Source organism: Bombus affinis, chromosome 7 (assembly GCF_024516045.1).
Source record: "Bombus affinis isolate iyBomAffi1 chromosome 7, iyBomAffi1.2, whole genome shotgun sequence".
Lineage (NCBI taxonomy): Eukaryota > Metazoa > Arthropoda > Insecta > Hymenoptera > Apidae > Bombus > Bombus affinis.
The window spans coordinates 11,033,551-11,051,942 of NC_066350.1; the positions used below are offsets into that span (position 1 = coordinate 11,033,551).

General features: G+C 43.0%; 1 protein-coding gene across 12 annotated transcripts in view; it reads left to right on the top strand.

The window, feature by feature from the left end:
* The window catches only part of LOC126918939 (cell adhesion molecule Dscam2-like), a 173,332-nt gene extending 154,955 nt beyond the window's left edge, over positions 1-18,377 (top strand). For 8 of the 12 annotated variants that reach the window (XM_050727514.1, XM_050727515.1, XM_050727512.1 and 5 more), the window contains 16 exons: positions 155-496; positions 4,486-4,791; positions 5,292-5,591; positions 6,170-6,301; positions 6,453-6,613; positions 6,986-7,149; positions 8,227-8,441; positions 9,394-9,987; positions 10,313-10,582; positions 10,778-11,232; positions 11,934-12,207; positions 12,293-12,451; positions 13,179-13,333; positions 15,375-15,594; positions 16,113-16,203; positions 16,289-18,377. In XM_050727514.1, coding sequence (XP_050583471.1) covers positions 155-496; positions 4,486-4,791; positions 5,292-5,591; positions 6,170-6,301; positions 6,453-6,613; positions 6,986-7,149; positions 8,227-8,441; positions 9,394-9,987; positions 10,313-10,582; positions 10,778-11,232; positions 11,934-12,207; positions 12,293-12,451; positions 13,179-13,333; positions 15,375-15,594; positions 16,113-16,203; positions 16,289-16,553 — 4,103 coding nt within the window. In that variant the 3' untranslated portion in view covers positions 16,554-18,377. The remainder of the gene's footprint in view (positions 1-154; positions 497-4,485; positions 4,792-5,291; positions 5,592-6,169; positions 6,302-6,452; positions 6,614-6,985; positions 7,150-8,226; positions 8,442-9,393; positions 9,988-10,312; positions 10,583-10,777; positions 11,233-11,933; positions 12,208-12,292; positions 12,452-13,178; positions 13,334-15,374; positions 15,595-16,112; positions 16,204-16,288) is intronic. The other 4 variants (XM_050727519.1, XM_050727520.1, XM_050727521.1 and 1 more) reach the window with 4 other exon arrangements.
* The last annotated feature ends 15 nt before the right edge of the window (positions 18,378-18,392 follow it).

Genomic DNA, 18,392 nt, shown 5'->3' on the forward strand with positions numbered 1-18,392 from the left:
GGAACTCTGGACGCAAAACCGAGAGAAATGACCGATCGTATATAGGTTGGAAGCACGCGTATACTATCTCTACACATCATCGATATACCGTACAACTCTGTTACCATACTCTCACGTCACTTGAATCTCTTTTTTCTCTCTTTTCTTTGTGCAGTTCCACCTACGATAGCTCCCTTTAGCTTTAACAAGGACCTCTCGGAGGGCGTGCGTGCTCAGGTAACTTGCATGGTCGAGAAGGGCGATCCTCCGTTCACGATCGCCTGGTCCAAGGACGGCGAGCCAATCGCCGGGCCCAGTCCAGCTGGCTTCGGGAACACCGGGATAACCGGTCCCAGACACACGCAGACACCCGCTGGGCTACGCGTAACCAACATTGATGCCCATTCCAGTACCATAGTTATCGAGCGCGTGAACGCCGCGCACTCCGGCAACTATACTTGCCTGGCGCGCAATTCGGTGGCCGAGGTCCTCTGGACGGCCGAGTTGATCGTTCGTGGTAAAGTAGACCGAGAGATAGCCGAGCCAGCGGACGAACCAAAGCTCGTCCCTATATATAGCACACTGTCTCTATTCTTCAATACCGTTCACTCACCTTTCTGTTCGTTTTTTCTTGCACCTGGCAGCGCACCACTTATTATTATTCTCTATATCTTGTCGATATCTTTACTGTGCACCGGCTGGTTTCTTCGATGATGGAACGTTCGATGGCCTTCTCCGAGATTCTGCGTTATGTGAAATGACAGAGTAAAAATTGTTCTTTTTCTCTTTTTCTTTTCTCTCTCTCTCTCTTTTTTTTTTTTTTTTTTTTTTTGAGTGATTTGAACTGTTGTTTGTTTCAGATCTGATCGTGAAATAATTGAACGAATAATTAATAAGTGATTATACGGGGAGGAACGTGTTGAATCAATGTATATGCAAGGTTCCAAACAGCACGCAACGTTTTTAATACGACAACGTTAAATTCTGAATGTTTTATGATCTAACCTGGATATTTCTTTCCACAATAAGACAATTAACAAGTTAACAAGAGAAAAAAGTTTCGTCTTTACGACAATTCGAAAAATTTTCCATAGAGCAGCAAATCTAACTTCTGCGAGATGTTCTGGTATTCAAAACGATTATGGAACTTTACGAGACACCGTTAAAACGTCACTAAAAGATGTCACCGTGCTGTCTGGAATATAGACACTTAAGTGCTCAAGTATTTCGCGCTTATATCGAATATTCATGAAGATATATTATTAACACAGCATCGTCGGTGATACATGCGATGTAGTTAAATCGTTTAATATCGAACCGTCTGTACGTCATGAATTATCAAATTTTATCGATGTTACCTTCCAAGGTTATGTCTTTCGCGTTACAGAGGTAGGCGCAGTGATTTTCATCTCTGTAAAATTAATCTCACGTCTCGCTCACTCTCGCGAAAAAATCGTGTGTCCGTATGCCAAGCATTGTCCCGTATCTTTTACCGGACACAGAAGGCAATTAAACGTTCCCGAGAGCCAGCCTGTACATATATATGTTTTATATTATTACTGTTACCATTGGTATTGTGTAATCACGTGTAAATGCAGCCGCAGCAGCCGCCGCAGCCATCGCAACCGCGTGAATTCGAGGCAGTGTGGGAACGAATCAGCTAGGGTTGCGGATTACTTCGTTCGCTAGAATATTTAACTGCTGGTTATTTTTCTCTAACGATGATAAACCCATCGTTAGCTTGAAAGGGAACCGATGTTTGGATCTACGTCGTTTAGAATAAAAAATACTGATACTTTTTCTATTAATACATGGTACATTGTCACTCCATTATTTCATAGGATGTGCAGATACGATAACGAACGAGGACGCACAGTTGCTGCATACTGGGTGGGGTGGGTGGTGGGTGGGGAAGATAGAGACGACACGCTTGTGATTGAACTTTTGTCTCGAAATGACACGTTTCGATAATAGTCACGTTAAGCGGGATCAAAAAAACTGTAGATCGGATATCCGGGGACAATCGTAAAATGAAACGCAGCAGCAGCAGCAGCAGCCGCCGCAGCAGCAGCAATCGCCCAGCCAGCAACGCGATGCACCAACGCACTTGAGCACCGCACAATATGATAGCGTTATCACCTACGGTCACATCGTACTTTATCTAGTTGTCTATCTCACAGGCGCACCATCTCTGAAATCGCACCTCTCCCGATCTTCGAGCTCGACGAGATACCGCGATCCGGATATAGTGTACGATCAATGGCAAAAATCTACGTATATTTCTTAAATTTCAAGTATTTCAACGAAGAAGATGAAGAAGAAGTGAAAAGATATAAAAGATCATGAAAGTCTACATACACTTGTTGTCGATATATGTATATCCGTAATGTTATGTTTAGAATGCGTTTGTTCGTGGAAATTGGTGTTTGTGCAAGTACGATTAAAGAACTGGAAGCTGTATACACAGACGCTTCACTCTCCAAATATTATTATTTGAAATATTTTATATCATTTCTATCATTTTCTGAAATTAAATTTGCCAAACGAATTCAGTTAATTTCAATTTGGTTCCTTTTGATAAATTGGATACATAACATTCGATGGGTGTAGGTATGTAGACTTGCGTGATTTTTCTTTTCAAAATATCAACAAAATATCGTGTCTCTTCGTAAAGTAAATTCTCAAGAACATCGAACAATGAACTGATAAGCAAAAAAGGACAATTCGTGAGATGAATTCGAGTAGCAAAGAAATATGTAACGTAATGGACCGTAACGTGTATCGAAACTTGGAGTTCAACGATACGGAAATAGCGATCGCGGTATTCTCCGAAGGAAAGGGATTCTGCATGAAAGGGCACTAGCCACTTTTGCGAAACTCGGCTTCGGCGTAGCACCACTTCATCTTGAATTTGTACAAGTATCAGCAGCCGCCTCGAAATATAAGTTTAGAACGCCGTCTCTCGACTCGTTCACTTGATCAGCACACGCATATATGCACCAACACGTTCTGCTCTATTTTTACCTTTTCCTATCTTCTTTACTTTCTCTTTTTTCCTTTTTTTTTTATTTTTTGATTCCGTTTCTTTCACTTCCCGTTTGCTCCTTGGTTATATAGTTCACTCGTGGAACACTTGGCACCAATTCCTAATATACGATCCAGCCTTATTGTTTCCTCGGAAACTACTTCCGAATCGTTAGCCCGAGGTCACTTGATCGATATCCACGTATGTATCAATTTCACCGATTCAATGTGTTACGTGGCGAATAATTGATTCGAGCAGCTATAACGCGTTTCGAAAGATCGGCTACAATTATGGATGCAGGAACGTTCGTATATTCGTACGTTCTTAAGGGAACGAAACGATGCAGACATAGAACAGTACGTTGTACAGAGCGAGTAATTATTCACCACGGTATCACTGTGTCTACGGTGAGACTCGGTCATCGAAAATAATTGGCTAGCATCAATATTTGATGAAAACACAAAAGGTCTCGACCCCTCACGTTTATGTACGCAAATGCACAATCACCGCATTGTTCCTGAGTCAAAATGTCCGCACAGCACTGACTTATGCATTGTTCTCTATCTTATTGTGGCCCCTTAACGATGTTTAACAATGTTCACCTACGTTTATAGATCTGTTCTGTCACCAGTCACCAGAAAAATTGTCGACTATCGCACTTGTTCGTTTTATCCAACGCGCACTTTCTCACCTCGTTTGTCACTCTTTTTCTTTTCCTTTTTTTTTTTTTTTTTTTGATAAAATCGTGTGTATACCTTTCTGAATTCCTCTCTATATGCTCCTGTGTTTGCCTGTATTACTATAGCGGTCGACAGAGGGAAGAGACGTACGTCACAACGAAGAATGTGTCACGCGGGATTTTGCACGATCCAAAAAAATACCAGGAGCTACAACGAGTGTATTTTCCTTCCCTCGGTGGACCGCGCGCGCACCCTTCAAACTACGTCTTTTGTTTCACTTTGCGCTGAAGTAGGAAATTGTAGTAGGCCAATTCGAGAATTTCGCTCTCGCCTCGGCGCAATAAGCTTAGATACGAACGCAGTGGCATCTGAAATATTCCTCACTCCCTTTCTCCCTTACTTAAACAAGACAAAAACGGAGGGAACAAATCGAACGAACGAACGAGCGAACGAGATTCATCTACGAAAAAAATTTCTCTTTTTCTCGTGTCCCTCGTTTGCGAGTGACGGACGAATTCAAGACGCGCGGTTTCCGTTCGTGATAACCAAGCGTTCCGTCGTCCCGCGGAACGCAACGAACTAACAAGCCGGACCGCGATAATTGCTGCAAAAAGCGAGGGAAAAGAGAAAACGCGGTTGTCAGCCAGCGGGGATCCATTAAAAGTCGACGAGATCTGCAAGTAAAATGGCGAGGGAAGGGGTGGAACGATGAAATTTCAGATGCTACGGTCGTCGACGGTGCGCGAAATCCGCATACCAAGGACGGCTAACTAACGACCGGTGTGTTATGCCGCGAAACAGTGCCACCCCGTTGGGTGATGGAACCCCAAGATGTCCGCGCCTCGGAAGGGATGTCGCGACTGGTTCTCCATTGCCACGCGGATGGATTTCCGCCGCCAGCGGTTTCGTGGCGGCGGGCTAGCGGCAAAAAACCTGGCAATTATCGCGACATCGTCACGCACGAGCACCCTCAGAACCTGAGGATACACTCGAACGGCTCTCTGGTGTTTGGTCGAGTGCAAGAAGACCACGAGGGTTTTTATTTGTGCGAGGCGGTGAACGGGATCGGCGCTGGCCTCAGCAAAGTCGTACATCTAACGGTGAATGGTAAGCTGCCATTATTTTAATAAGGGGAAATCGTCAGAATCTTTCGTTTCTCTGGAGTAATGATCTTTTTTTTCCTTTCTTTCTTCGTTGATAGAAGTGTATATCTGGAGAATTAAAAACAGAGTAAAGCAGCGTTTCGTTGATTTACCATGGTCAGGATCTTGTCAGACCAGTTATTGAGAAACAGAGAGAGAAAGAGAGAAATTCCTAAAAAATCTCAAGTATCTTCCGTTTTAGTTCAGTACGAGTGGGATATACATACTTGATATACGCTTGTTCATTTTACATATAATACCATGATGGAAGATTCTTCGTTCGAATAAAATTTCTGCGGAAAAATCCATGACACATACGTGTACGTCATTGGATACACGGTAGATCTTTATAACAAATAGATCTTCGTCTCTGTCGTTTCTCCGTGTCGTAGTATCGGAACAAAGAATCTTCACACGAAAGAAACAAAGAAACGAAATTACTGTTCTCGATAATAACACGCGCAGTACCTGCCCACTTCGTGGAGAAACACCGTAACCAAACAGCAAGGCTGGGCTCGAGCGCGTCGTTGCGTTGCGAAGCTAAGGGCGATCATCCACTGAAAATAATCTGGAAGAAAATGGGCGCACACCTGGAACAGAAACTGTCCGACTATCGGTATACGCTGAAGGAGGAGAACACCACCGACGGCAGCATCAGCACGCTCGAGTTTATAAGCACGAGTCGAGAAGACAGCGCGAGATACTTCTGCATAGCCTCGAACGCTTATGGTCGCGACGAAATGACAATTCATCTGTACATACAAGGTAGGTACGCTTGTCGGAAATCATATTTCACTGGAAGATGAGAGCGCGAGTGGGGAAACAATCGTCATGATCTCTCGTTCAAAGGAGAATTATTAACGACGTCCGCAATGTCCGCGTAATAACTCGGAGTAAATCAGAGGAAGACCGAGAGCGCAAAGGAAACAAAAGGAGAAAATTTCCGAGGCAAACGTAGATTTAAAGGCCGTTTTTCACGTGCACGATGATGCGCGGTAATGACGTTATCAGCGTAATACGTCGACTCGATACACGACGAAACAATTTCAATAATGTTTCCGGGTTTCTTGATATTTGCATATAGCGTTGTCACGCTTCGCGTAATTATCGTAATGCATACAAGCGAGTTTCGCGACTCGTCGCATTTAATTTAATGTATTTTCGCACAAGCGCCGACCCATACAGCGATAGACGAGACAACCACGTGTGGCCGGATCGAAAAATGAAATAACGTTTCGGTCGAACGGTTTGCGTCACGTAACAAACCATATATTATAGGTATCGCCACCAATTACGTCGAAACGTAGCTTTAACGGGAACAATTTTGTTTTGCAAATGCGAAGAGCCGCCCGATTTCCCGAGGAATCTTCACGTGATCGAAAAGGGAAGTCGTTACATCAACATCAGTTGGACCACCAGTCAAGACGGCAACAGCCCCATCACCCAGTACATCATCGAGTACAAAACCGATACTGGTAATTAAATTGGTTTCAATACGCGATTCTTGAGAAATACAGTTAGAAGATGGGAGAACCTCTTACCACACGACGGCGTTAGAGACACAAGAAACAATGAAATAGAATTGCAACAGCCGATCAACAGGTGCTTCGATCTTCTCCTTTCTAGCCCACGCAATTTATTTTCCAGAAGTGTGGCACGATCACACGTTTCACATGACAGTGCCAGGCACCCAGGTTCACGCTCACGTGAACGGTCTGCGTCCGGCGGTCTCCTATCAGTTTCGAATATACGCGGAGAACGAATTGGGTCGTAGTCAGGCGAGTGACGTGAGTATATCGAAGTTTAATATGCAACATCGATTGCGCTTTACGCTACCAACTTTCCGTACGACCCGCGTATCCTTCTGTAACTCGAGAGAAACTATCATTCAGAAGTCGATTTACACTCACGATCGATCCCTACTCTGTAGCCTCTGAGTAACACGTCGAACTGCAATTTTCTCGCTCAGTGAATTTCATTCCGTGTCCTCGTAACCGTTGCTAGCGTGATTAAAATTCTGCAACGTGGATTCCTTATCGCGAACGAAGGTGGATAAAGTCGTAGAGAAACCGACGCGTCGCGAGAACGAAACGTAAAAATGAAATTTCACGTCGAGAGAGACTACTGCACGAAGCTGCGTGGTCTTCCCTTTTTTTCAGATTTTGGAAACGACGACCGAAGGGGAGAAACCAGGTGGCCCGCCAAGAAATCTCAAGGTGGATCCTGTCAGCTCGACCGAGTTTAACGTCACCTGGGACCCACCTGATCATGATTTATGGAACGGAGAGATACTCGGTTACCACGTTGGCTACAAGGAACATAGGTAACGATCCGTTAGGGAGAACGTAGCAACCTTTAACGACCACGCATTCACCTTACGATACCTCTCGAATACGTTCCGTTAGGACGCGATCCCCCCGGCATACCGTATTGCGCTCAAGCGCGTGTTTCTCGGATAACGTTGACATTCTATACTTTGCCAGGGTGCCTCGTGATAAATAACCGCAGCCAGCAGCCGCGGTTTTCTCGTTTATTTCGCCCACGGACCATTGACGTTGAAATATTTTCGAAACGCGTTATACTACCTGCCAACCAAACACAGGCGGTCGTTTACCGACACCATGCAAGTGTTCATCGACTTGTTGTTTCAACAGTTAAAGCGGTCACCCTTCGCCATAAATTTGTATAAATAAAGTTATCGATATATTGAAATTTCACAAAATACAAATTTTCTCTCTCGCATTCTCCTTCTTTGCGTATATTTCTTTTATATTTCTCTCTCTTTTTTTTTTTTTTTTTTACGATACATATTTATGTTACGCGGTGTAGTAAAACCGTAAAGGGAATAAATCGTTGAATAACGGCAGATATATTTAAGAATTACACGAACGGACAGAAATGGAATGAATTAATACGTATGTACACAACCCAATATTTAATATAATTTGCACGAATATCAGTTAGCGTAACATGTTCAAAGACGATACTCGTTCTTACTCTCGTGACCTGGCTCTGGATAGCTTCGTTCTCTTTTTAAAATGAGATTGATCGAGTGTGTTTTATGTGTATCTGATATTCAAAGAACAATACAGGACATCGAACCTCGTATTAAATCAGAATTATCACGTGCCGTAAATACTGCGTTGAGGCTCTATTTACAGTAAATTGCACTGAAAAAAAAAAAGAAAAGTCCTGCTATCTCGTGCATCGATATGATGTTTTATTTGTACTAATCTGATTACCAGACTGCGAATCTTTATCCATTTATGGAAAATTCAAATGTGCAAAGATCCGTAGAATACGCGTAATGTACTGAAACGTAACAGTCGTTATAACATTTAATACGTATAAATTAATCGCGTACAGGATATTTCTAAAATTAACGTTTGGAAATGTACAGGTTGGGAGCGGACCAGTACACATTTCGGACCGTAGAGAGGCGAATTTCTACAGCGAGCGTAGCCTTAGGACTCGCAAGAACATCGATGCCAGGCAGACAATATCAGCTAACAAACTTGAAGAAATTTGCACGATATAGCGTGGTGGTGCAAGCGTACAACGTGCTCGGCCAAGGTCCCATGACGCCGGATGTGGTTGCGACAACCCTCGAGGACGGTAAGAAATACCTTAGACGAATGAATTTCCTTGTTCATTTTTCTCCCGGAATTTCGCATTTTCCAACGGATTTCCTGCAAATTTTGCAAAACCGAACCCCAAAGAGACACAGGAAGTTCACAAGAAAGAGATTTACCGAATACGATTTGGCGACGATCAAAAATTCATGAACGAAATAATACCGGTAGCTAGCGAGCCTATCATAAATTCTACTATGAATACCAACCGCTGTATATATATATATATCCAGTGGAGTTTCGAATAAATAATAAATTCAGCATCCGGCTTGCCTGAAACTGATCTGCTTGCAAATAAGTTCTTTAATCCTGGGCGTTGCGAAAGCGGCCCCGGTTAAACTCCGAAGTGGCTTTGCCAACGGCAACAACTTTTGGTAGCCGACTCGCGTCTTTTATGGACATCTTTCGTAGGAATATTCTCGGGAAAAACCAACAACTCTGCGCGTCAAAGCTGTTCGATGTTAAAATTTTCGGACGAATTTAAAAATAGTTTCGGAAACCGAGTGGAGCTTGTCGTTTCTGTTCCGGTTTGAAAAAAGTTGAAAGTTAAATATTGGTTTTTGGTCGCTCGCAGACTAACGGAAAATAGAACGCGCTCCGCTACTTTCGCCGATTTATTATAAACGCAAATGTTTGAAAATAGTTGAAGCGCGTAACGAGATTGTGGAAGCTCGGCAAGCGATCTTAAACTGCGGATAGTGGATTGAATTTAATTATTCTTAAAATAGAAAGTATACAATTAAAGTAACGCCAAATATACGTTTCCCTCGCAACCTTTTAATAAAGCTTTAAACGATCAACGCGTATAATACATCTACGTGCTTTCTATAAATACAGGCAATCCGAAATACAGCATTTTGACAGCATTAGCATTTCTAATGTCAAATCTAGTATGTTAGCGTAATTGACTGGCGACATCGTTGAAATGTCCTCAGTGCCTAGCAGTCCGCCGCAAGACATTCGGTGTACGCCGCTGTCCTCGCAATCACTGCAGGTCTCGTGGGACGCGCCACCCGACTCCAGTCTGAACGGTATTCTGAAAGGCTACAAAGTCATATGGGAGAACATGAACGCCCTGACCGAGTCGCCTAAGACGGAAACCAAGATCACCACTGCCTTGACCGTCGTGATTCACAGCCTCGAGAAGTACACGAATTATTCTGTACAAGTGTTAGCCTCGACCAGGGCCGGTGATGGTATCGCGTCCTCACCTTTGCATTGCGTCACCGAGGAAGATCTACCGGAGGTACCAGCGGGCGTGAAGGCGGTCGTCAGGTCGGCGACATCGATTATCGTATCCTGGCAGCCGCCGCTCAGAAGCAACGGGAACATCACGTCGTACAACGTTCATATCCGCTGGGTTGGCCCGGAGGGAAAATGGTACAAGCGGGCATTGCCTCCGTATCAAACCAGCTATCAGGTGGAGAATTTGCACAAGAAAAACCAGTACGAGTTTAGTATCGCGGCGGTGACCTCGGTGGGTGAAGGACCGCAAACTCAGCCGATTACGGTTTCACTTTCTAACGAAGGTCAGTTTTGTTAAACTTAAACCTACGATATTTTATTTTAGTTATTTCCGAACGATTTTGTAACTGGTTCCGATAATTTTACGATATAGAAATACCGAGACTATGTTCGGTAGCAGATGTGACTTCGCGCGAAGTGATCGTACTCCAAATTTTATATTTATCTATTTATTTTCATGATTAACGTATTTAGTACAATTCCCCGGTATAATGTTAATATATCCTTGATAAGTATTATAGGGTTGAAATTGGTGATAACGTCGTACCGTGGGATTTCTAGTCTCCCAAGTTATCCCAGTTGAGTTTTTATTATTTCGTTGTGTTGCAGTTCGAGCGGCGGTATTCTCGTTCGGTGCAGTATTGGTCGTTCCATGGAAACAGAACGTGACGTTACCATGTCAAAGCGTCGGCAACCCTGAACCATCTGTGACATGGAAACAATGGGGCCAGATAGTGAAATCGTCCAACAGGGTGTCCTTGCTGACGGAAGGCTCGTTGCAGATCATGGACCTTCATCGGGAGGATAGCGGAAATTACACTTGCTACGTGAAGAATCGTCACGGATCCGATCAGATCACGCATCGCTTAACCGTGCAAGGTAGACTGATCGATTCGAGACCATTCTTCTTGGAATTTGTCGAATCTCAAAGTATTTCATCGATGAAAGAAAGAAAAAAAAATCATACACACGTTGAATATGAAAATTGCTCCCGAGCTCGGTTAAGATCGCGACACGAACTAACGAGGGAAATTCAGGAACACATAGAATAATTTGGTTACGATGCTTTCACAGTTCCTCCAGCAGCCCCGTTGCTTCACGCCACCAGCGCGACCAGTAATTCGATCAACGTCCAGTGGAAGAACAGGGATGATGGCGGCGCCTCAATCAGGGGTTACATCCTTCACTATAAACGAGAATCCGGCGAATGGGAGGAGGTGAAAGTCTCCCACAAGATCAACAGTTTTGTGCTGTCACGGCTATGGTGCGGCAACGATTATCAAATGTATCTGACAGCGTACAATCGGATCGGTATGGGCTCGCCAAGCGAGATTGTAAAGGCCACGACGAACGGATCGAAACCGGAAAGCTCGCCTAGCAACGGTGATAAATTCATCACTGTGAACGTATCGTGGATCACTCTTCATCTGAGCATGTGGAACGACGGAGGGTGTCCTATCACGTATTTCGAGCTCGAGTATAGGAAGAACGGAGATGACATCTGGACCTTGGTGTCGAATAGCATCGAGGTATTAAAGCCATATGCAATCGATTCTTTTTTTTCTCAATAATCCGATTTAACTCTTTCATCGTTGATCAAGACGACGATATAACGAAACTCTATATCAGAAACGTGCGTAAAATATAGAACAAGAAGTTGTGTATATGCGTCTTGTTAAGTTCATACGTATATATTTCAAAGCGTCATTTCTCACAGGTCATTATGACTCTTATCTGTAGTTTTCGACGTGTACCTATATAACACGAATGAAAGAATTAGCACGTAATAATTGTCTTGTAAGGTACTGTCGAGAATTTTGGATCTTAATAGCCGAAATAATGGTATAGGAACACTAAATTTACACTTAGAATTCATATTAGAGTAGTTATATATTTATTTGATAAGCGATTTCAATGATATTCGTCGATACACAGTTGCACGCGTCTCGGCACTATCTTCCATACCCGACTGTTAACCGACTGAACAGTTTACATTCATTTGTTTTCGGGACGCCGCACACACACATACTTCCACACACTGATATTCACATACATGTATTACTACTACGCGGCTAACCTAGTCTAGCACATAAAATTATACATATCTCAATAAGTATAGATTCACCTTTCCTTATCTAGAACAGATAAAATGTTTAAGAAGACAGAGTAGGTATTGCAATAGCATCGATTCCTGGTATGCTAATAAATAGCGGTGACGTTTGTCGTCCAGGTACAAAAGACGTACACGCTCAGTGAGCTGCAACCTGGGAGCACGTACGACATTCGAATACGGGCGCACAACAACGCTGGTTTCTCGGTCGCCGAGTACAGGATAACGACTCTGCAACCTCACACCAGCAGCACCGTGCCATCCGTGGAGATCGATCACTACATTCCTCAACACACGTCCGTCTACTCGGATCTAAAACTGATAGTCCCTCTGATACTGAGCTCGCTGGCGATCATTGCTGCCGCTGGTGCTGTGTTTTATTGTTTCCGGAAACGTTAGTAAAAAGAATTAGTCGCGACTTATCCGCAGAGACGACGAACCTCTGCGTGCGTGTAACGCTTTGATGACAATGACCGTAGGTCCATTTATAGGAGAGATTGCGAGCCTGCACGACGCCCAGACTGCGGCTGCCTTAGACAATAAGCAGAACATGGAACAGCGTGAACAATATTACGCGACCGTGCGCAAACCGCTTCGCTCGCCGATACACGAGATGGCTACCTTGGAAAAAATTCCAGGTAATTGGAGGGGGCAAACGCTTGTTTAGTGCCGCTCGTTTAATTAGCTGATTAACTCTTTCGTCGTTGAATACAAAGTGTGAATTTTACTGGCAATAAAGATAGTTTTTCAGTAATTTCTTGTAACGCACGGTCAGACAGCCTTGACAGCTCGTCTCAGTTCTTGCACAAAAATATCTGGAATAATCCTTTAAACGTATAGTATCGCTGTCTGGAAACATATTTTCCAACGTAGGAAACGCATAATTCACTGTGCGTAGTGTGTATCGCTACCAAGATTAAGATTTACGGAAAAAGTAATTCTTCTCTTTTCTTTTTTTTTTTTTTTTAATTTGTTAGCGAATTATAATCCGAATGTCTCGTTAATATTATTCGCAGCTATTGCCTTCTTTCTAATATAGAATTGTTATTATCATAAAGTATTTTAGAATATTCTTATATAATGAGCAAAGTATTGATTCACAGTAATTCATGATTTACTTATATATTATACGGAGCTTTCTCGTAAATAAAAAAAGAGAAGACGCTTACTCTTCTATGCTCTTCTCATGGTACATAAACTGGCATTTTCACATGTTTGATTACATTTGAAAAATCATGCATTCAAAGATCGCATAGCATACCTATGGGACGGATGATTGCAACAATGGCAGAGTTGACTACTTTAAGATAGACGATAATTTGAGGAATTTAAGAATCACAAAGAGATATTGAAAAATGGTTGCAGAGTACTCGGAGGACATTTATCCGTACGCGACCTTCCAACTAGAGGAGAGCGTACCGCCAGGTGGTGATAGTCGATGTAATTCCGCGGCGCCTCTTCAGACCTTCGTCTATCACGATCCTCGTCTGTCCACAGCCGACACTCTTCAATTACGAGAGGTATCGTCCCACGTTCAATTTGCTTTTGTCATTCACCGTCGCTTTCTACTATTCGCCATTCGTGTCTGTTCATCAAACCAATGGGAAAACACACTGCGCACACCGCATGCATCCTCGAATTTGTCCTCGAGTTTACCACGTGTAATTGCTTGAGATAGAAGTTCGTATCGTTGCAACGTCTGGTTTTTAAAAAATGGCATTGACGTCGTTAAAATGCTGTAACAGCAAACTACGCGATACGCAACGCGCGATAAAAGAAATTATCTGCCTCAATAACAATCCGGTCTATCTCTTTAAAGAAGTTGATAACAAAATATCGTTTAATTGCCGTTTAATTCGTTGAATATATCGTAAAAAGGGACAAATACGTACGAACTTTTATCTCTTGTCGAAACAGCTCTCCACTAAACAGCTTCGCTTCCATCCCGCTAATGTCACTGTATATTTCCCAAATAAAGCGTTCACCGTTCAAAAATTCTCTGTGAACCGGCAAAAGGGAAACTGTGTACGAATCTCGCTTCAGCATGTTGTACCAGAGCTAAGGCACAGTCCCAATTGCATTTCGCGTGTGCACATCGGTCTTGGCTATCGGATTTATTTAGAAATTGTCTGGCACGAAGACTTGTTTGTACGATTTTTTTTTCCGCGAGACAATCACGAGCTCGAAGACGATCCGTCATATAAATGTTCGTAAACGACGACGCAGACCGCGACGAAATAATTTGTCAGCAAAAGAACGTGTTTGTAGAACGAATGCGCGTGGATCGAGTAGAACAGATGTGCATCATAGAGAATCGATCATTGTGACTGCTGGTCCCACCTTGCTTCGTTTCGCATCTGTCCTGATCAGTCCATCGAGGAACCGCAACACCGATGCAAACGATACTTTTCTTACATGTATTATATTCGCCATTCTACACATCTCTCGCAAACTCTTGTCATTACTAGCTCGTATAGCTGTAGAATAAGAAAGCATACATTGTGTCAAAGCGTTCTGGCATATCTCAATTGTAGCACCGAGACCAAATACAATCATAGAAAAATAAAAAGAAAAGGACAGTAGTGTGGATTATGAAGTTTAAAAGATCTCAAACCGATCAATTTCCAAAAAGTACTCATTGCAAGGCGTAATAGAAATATGATCAGAAAAATATGACGATTTATTCAGACATACAATGTGTACTTATACTTGATGGAAGACCGTACGTACGTGGTGAGGTCATAAATTAAAATATTAATGTGCGATTAATACAAAAGAATTGAGAGCAGCACGTATCTTATAAAAACGTCTTAAATTCTAAATTGTAAAAGTTATTTGTGAATCGATATATCAGATTCCTTTAGAATACGTAATGTACACAAATGTATCTATATCGTGTGAAAAGTAGCAGGTCGCGTATTTCTAAACTCTTCTTTCCAAATTATGTATACTATATATACGACTTTTTAGTATACTCTAAAGTTTGTTGCAAAGAAAGAAAGAAAGAAAGAAAGAATTCTGAATTCACTTCGTACAGTTCTGAGCGAGGTTCCGAATTCCTTCTCTCTTTATATACATACTGTATCTCACATTATTATTTCGATTCTCAAAATACTTTAATAACGCTTGACCGATTTTATAATCTCACTGTACAATAGAAAACTCCGTTTATACGAATACCATTTGTGCGAGCGAAATTATAATTAGCGTCTGGTTAAACAAACTCCTCTTGCGATGAAATCCACTTGAAAGAAACTCACTCACGGGCACTGAGCAGAGTCAGCCAGCTCCCGTTGTATTTTAACTGCAATTATATAGGCTTCTTGTTTCCCGACGGATTCGTATAAACAGGTTTCTACCGTACATCTTCCACCAACGGTACGTCGGAATCGATAGCTCTGATCTAAAATCTGTAGGTTAACCGCTAGCACGGACGTCGCTGAACAACGATCCGCGACGGACAAATCGATTCGAAAGATTCGAGAAAGATCGGTGTAGCGCGCCTCCTCGTTTCCTCGTGCGAATGTGCCAATTCATCGAACCAATTCCGTCTGATTGCAGTCGGATTGCAACCGGTACACTAAGGTGCGCGGAGGCCGTTCGTCCTCTGCGCCGTTGCACAAAACGCACAAGGTCAGTCAGGGCAAGTCCGAGTCGGAGGAATACGACACCCTGGGCTCGGACAGCGACACGGAAGTCGGGACCAGCAGCCGAACCGAGTCTTCCAATCACCTCGTCGATTCGCACCACTCGGTGTCTGCGGCCGACTCGCGTGTCCACAGTATGCAATCTTTCATCCTTCTATTCGGTTTACGCCTTGTTTCATCCTCTCTCTCTCTTTTCTCTCTCTCTCTCTCTCTCTCTCTCTCTATCTATCTATCTCTCTCTATCTCTCTGTCTCTATCTGTTTCTCTCTATCTATCTATCTCTCTTTCCCTTTCTAGTCTCTGTTTAGTTCTATTCGATTATAATTGAAAAGAGGGGGCCGCCCTTCTCGTTCGTCGACGTCCCTTTCGATCATGGTTACGAAAATGAAAAAGAAAAGAAAAAGGGAAACGAAAGGAGAGGAGAGTTACCTAATATTTCCATGCACCGCAATACCACCGGACATCCGTTCCCGTTGCCTGTCTATATACGTTTATTAGAGTGCACCGAAACATGTAATCGAGTATTTCACGCTTGTTTGTTGTTATCGTCAAACGTTGGAACGGAATCAGGCGGTTGTTGGAGAAATTTCGCCGAACCATACCGCGTTTGTTTCTATCGATCGTGGGAAATCGTTACGTTTTCTGCTTTCAGACTTCCTGTACCATGGACCAGAATCTAGCACGTCTACAGAACCCTCACCGATTTTTGAGAGAAAATCGTTTCCTGGAAGGGGAAGATCCAAGTAAGCCACGTTGATTCGTTGTGTTTAACTGTGTTTGTTAGAGGAGAAGTTAAAAGGAAGTAACGATGATTGTTGTTCGTGGAAGGATGTTACAGCTGGCGCGTCATACCAGCGAGGAGACCCGTTCCAACTTCGGCCCAATCTCCGGGTTTGGCAATTCCAAGCACCAGTCGAGCAATTCCTGCTCCAATCGGGACCAGGAGCGTGACGGATCAGGGAATCTGTTCGTCCCCAAGCTGGACCCACCCACGGGCTTCTCCGACGCGTTTGAGCTAAGCGAGGCAGAGTGCGACTTCGATCGCGGCCACAGTAGCCAACGAAACGTCCGTGACTTCGTAATCGCGGTGTAAATAAAAGAGAAGGAAAAAAAAATACGAAGAACGTAGAAACTACGGTGTGAACCTCTACGATGCATTCAGCGAAAGGAAAAAAAAAATACGAAACCACATTTCAACTATCTCGATGTAAAGAAAAACCATCGTGGTCCGTCTTTCGTTAATTATTATCATTGGTCACTGTGAGCACAGCGGCCACTGATCATGTGTCCCCTGTTCGTGTTCCTGGCCTATGTCGATGGGAAAGTGTCAATCGTATCCTATAACAAAACGAACGTACTGAACTTAACCATGTGTTCTTTTAACTGCCACTTCGTTCGTATTCGCGAGAACCTGCGAACACGCGTAACAACACCATTTGTTCGATTTTTCACGTTTCTCGTTTCGGCTGCCAAGCGAATCGCACGATCCTCTCAGCTGCTCCTCTCGGGGCAATTCGATCAATCAGAACTTGTCTGTCGACTGCCATTTCGTTCGAGAAAAAACGATTATCCTATGAAAGACACGAACACGTTCTCTACTTTTGTAAATTAGGTAAAGTCTCGCAGGTTTTGTCGAGAACGATTCTTATACTTAATTGCTCGAGTTCGATCAACACGTCCTTTTAACTCTGTTTTACACGAAGACTGCGACAGAAGAACATGCTGCACCGTAAGCGATCCACAGGGAAGGTTTTTACTCGCCTTTGCGAAAGAGACTCTTATTATCTCGTATTCGTTAACCGAACACTCGAATCGTATGAGATACTATCGTCGAAGGTGAATCGTCCTATTGTTAAGACTACGTCTGCGGCAAGCATTCACGAGCAAACGGTTTCCATTCTACCGAGTGCATATCCCGAGCGAGCAATACGCGATTTGTTACGAGTTTACTTGGTCTTCCAATTTCGTAGATCGTTTCTATCTACTGATTTCAACGTCGTCCTTTTTGAACGAAGAAACGCATGGACAATTACTTTCGCATCTCGAACGAGCCAGCATGTTTTCTCGTTCGTGTACCAACCGTGTGTTGTATACATGTATAAATAACGAAGCTAGGCCGCGAAGAAATGAAAATGATGTTTCGTCGTTGCCATCGATGTTGTTTCATTTACGCGAGACTGAAACGTTAGTAGATGAGACGTGTAGCGTAAACTTTAACGTTCAAAGCAAAAAAAAAAAAAAAGTAAGATAAAATAAATAACTAAATAAACTATTGTCTATAAGATGTCTGTACTTACCATGCTGTTAACTGTGTACGTATTGTACGTCATTACGTACGCGCGGCCGCGGATCGCGAGAAACGAATCTAGAAGAGCAACAGAAACACGATGGTAAAGTGTTAAACTAAAAATATGTCGTTTCGCCGCGTTGAATTTCGCGCGTCGATTAACGATCGACGGACCGAGTGATACGCTAAGGAAAACGGACAACAAAAGCAGAAAAACAAAAAAACAGATAAGATAAACTAAAGTAAAATAAAAGGCAGAGTATTAATGAATTTGTTCGACTGTCGTTAAGGAAAACGCACCCACCGAGTCTGTAACGCATCTGTTGTCATCGAATCAGTTTAAACCGTATGTACAAGCAAACCGATCGTTCACTCGGCAACGTGACGATGATTTTTGAGTCTGAGTGAGTGTTCTCTCGTTATGTCGGCGTCCCCGATCAGAAAGCATCGCGAAGCAAAGTATCGGGGACTACGAAGGAAGAGATATCGATCTGTTGACAAATCGTATACTTTATAATATATGAACAAATGATTTACCACGAAATTCGTACTATTGTGTTTTTAGACGACTTTAGATTGTTTATATTCTATTTACTTTGTAAAATATACAACACTAATTCCATAACGGAACATCGTTCTTGTTTG